Consider the following 865-nt stretch of genomic DNA (forward strand, 5'->3'; position numbering starts at 1 on the left):
CCCCCCGGTCCCTCCATGGACTGAGATGGCCTCGGAGCTGGCCATGAGCGCGGAGCTGCCCACCAGCCCCCTCGCCATCGAATACGTGAACGATTTCGACCTGATGAAGTTCGAGGTGAAGAAGGAACCGGCGGAGGCGGAGCGGCTGTGCCACCGTCTGCCCGCCGGTTCCCTCTCCTCCACCCCGCTCAGCACGCCCTGCTCCTCCGTGCCTTCCTCGCCCAGCTTCTGCGCTCCCAGTCCCGGTGGGCAACCGGCCCCCGGTCCCCCAACTACCACCGCCGCCTCCCTGGGCTCCAAACCGCAGCTGGAGGAGCTGTATTGGATGTCGGGTTACCAGCATCACCTCAATCCCGAAGCTCTCAACCTGACGCCGGAGGACGCGGTGGAGGCGTTGATCGGTGCCCCACACCATCACCATCATCACCATCAAGGTTACGAGCCTTTCCGACCTCAGCCCTTCGGTGGCGAGGAGCTACCGCCGGCCGCCCATCACCATCCCGGCCATCACCATCATCATCATCACCACCTGCGCTTGGAGGACCGCTTCTCCGACGATCAGTTGGTGAGTATGTCGGTACGGGAGCTGAACCGGCAGCTGCGGGGCTTCAGCAAGGAGGAGGTGATCCGCCTCAAGCAGAAGAGGAGGACCTTGAAGAACCGAGGCTACGCTCAGTCTTGCCGTTACAAGCGGGTCCAGCAACGGCACATCTTGGAGAACGAGAAATGCCAACTCCAGAGCCAGGTGGAGCAGCTCAAGCAGGAGGTGACCCGCTTGGCCAAGGAAAGGGATCTGTACAAAGAAAAATACGAGAAGTTAGCCGGCCGGGGCTTCCCAAGGGAGCCCTCCCCAGCCACCGCCCCC

At 63.2% G+C, this 865-nt stretch overlaps 1 protein-coding gene across 1 annotated transcript in view; it reads left to right on the top strand.

Moving 5' to 3' along the window:
- The first annotated feature begins 9 nt into the window (after positions 1–9).
- MAFA (MAF bZIP transcription factor A) overlaps positions 10–865 on the top strand; it is a 33,044-nt gene continuing 32,188 nt past the window's right edge. The window contains exon 1 of the mRNA XM_009282172.2: positions 10–859. Coding sequence (XP_009280447.1) covers positions 26–859 — 834 coding nt within the window. The 5' untranslated portion in view covers positions 10–25. The remainder of the gene's footprint in view (positions 860–865) is intronic.

This window comes from Aptenodytes forsteri, unplaced genomic scaffold, assembly GCF_000699145.1.
Source record: "Aptenodytes forsteri isolate BGI_AS27 unplaced genomic scaffold, ASM69914v1 Scaffold260, whole genome shotgun sequence".
In the NCBI taxonomy this organism is placed as follows: Eukaryota; Metazoa; Chordata; class Aves; order Sphenisciformes; family Spheniscidae; genus Aptenodytes; species Aptenodytes forsteri.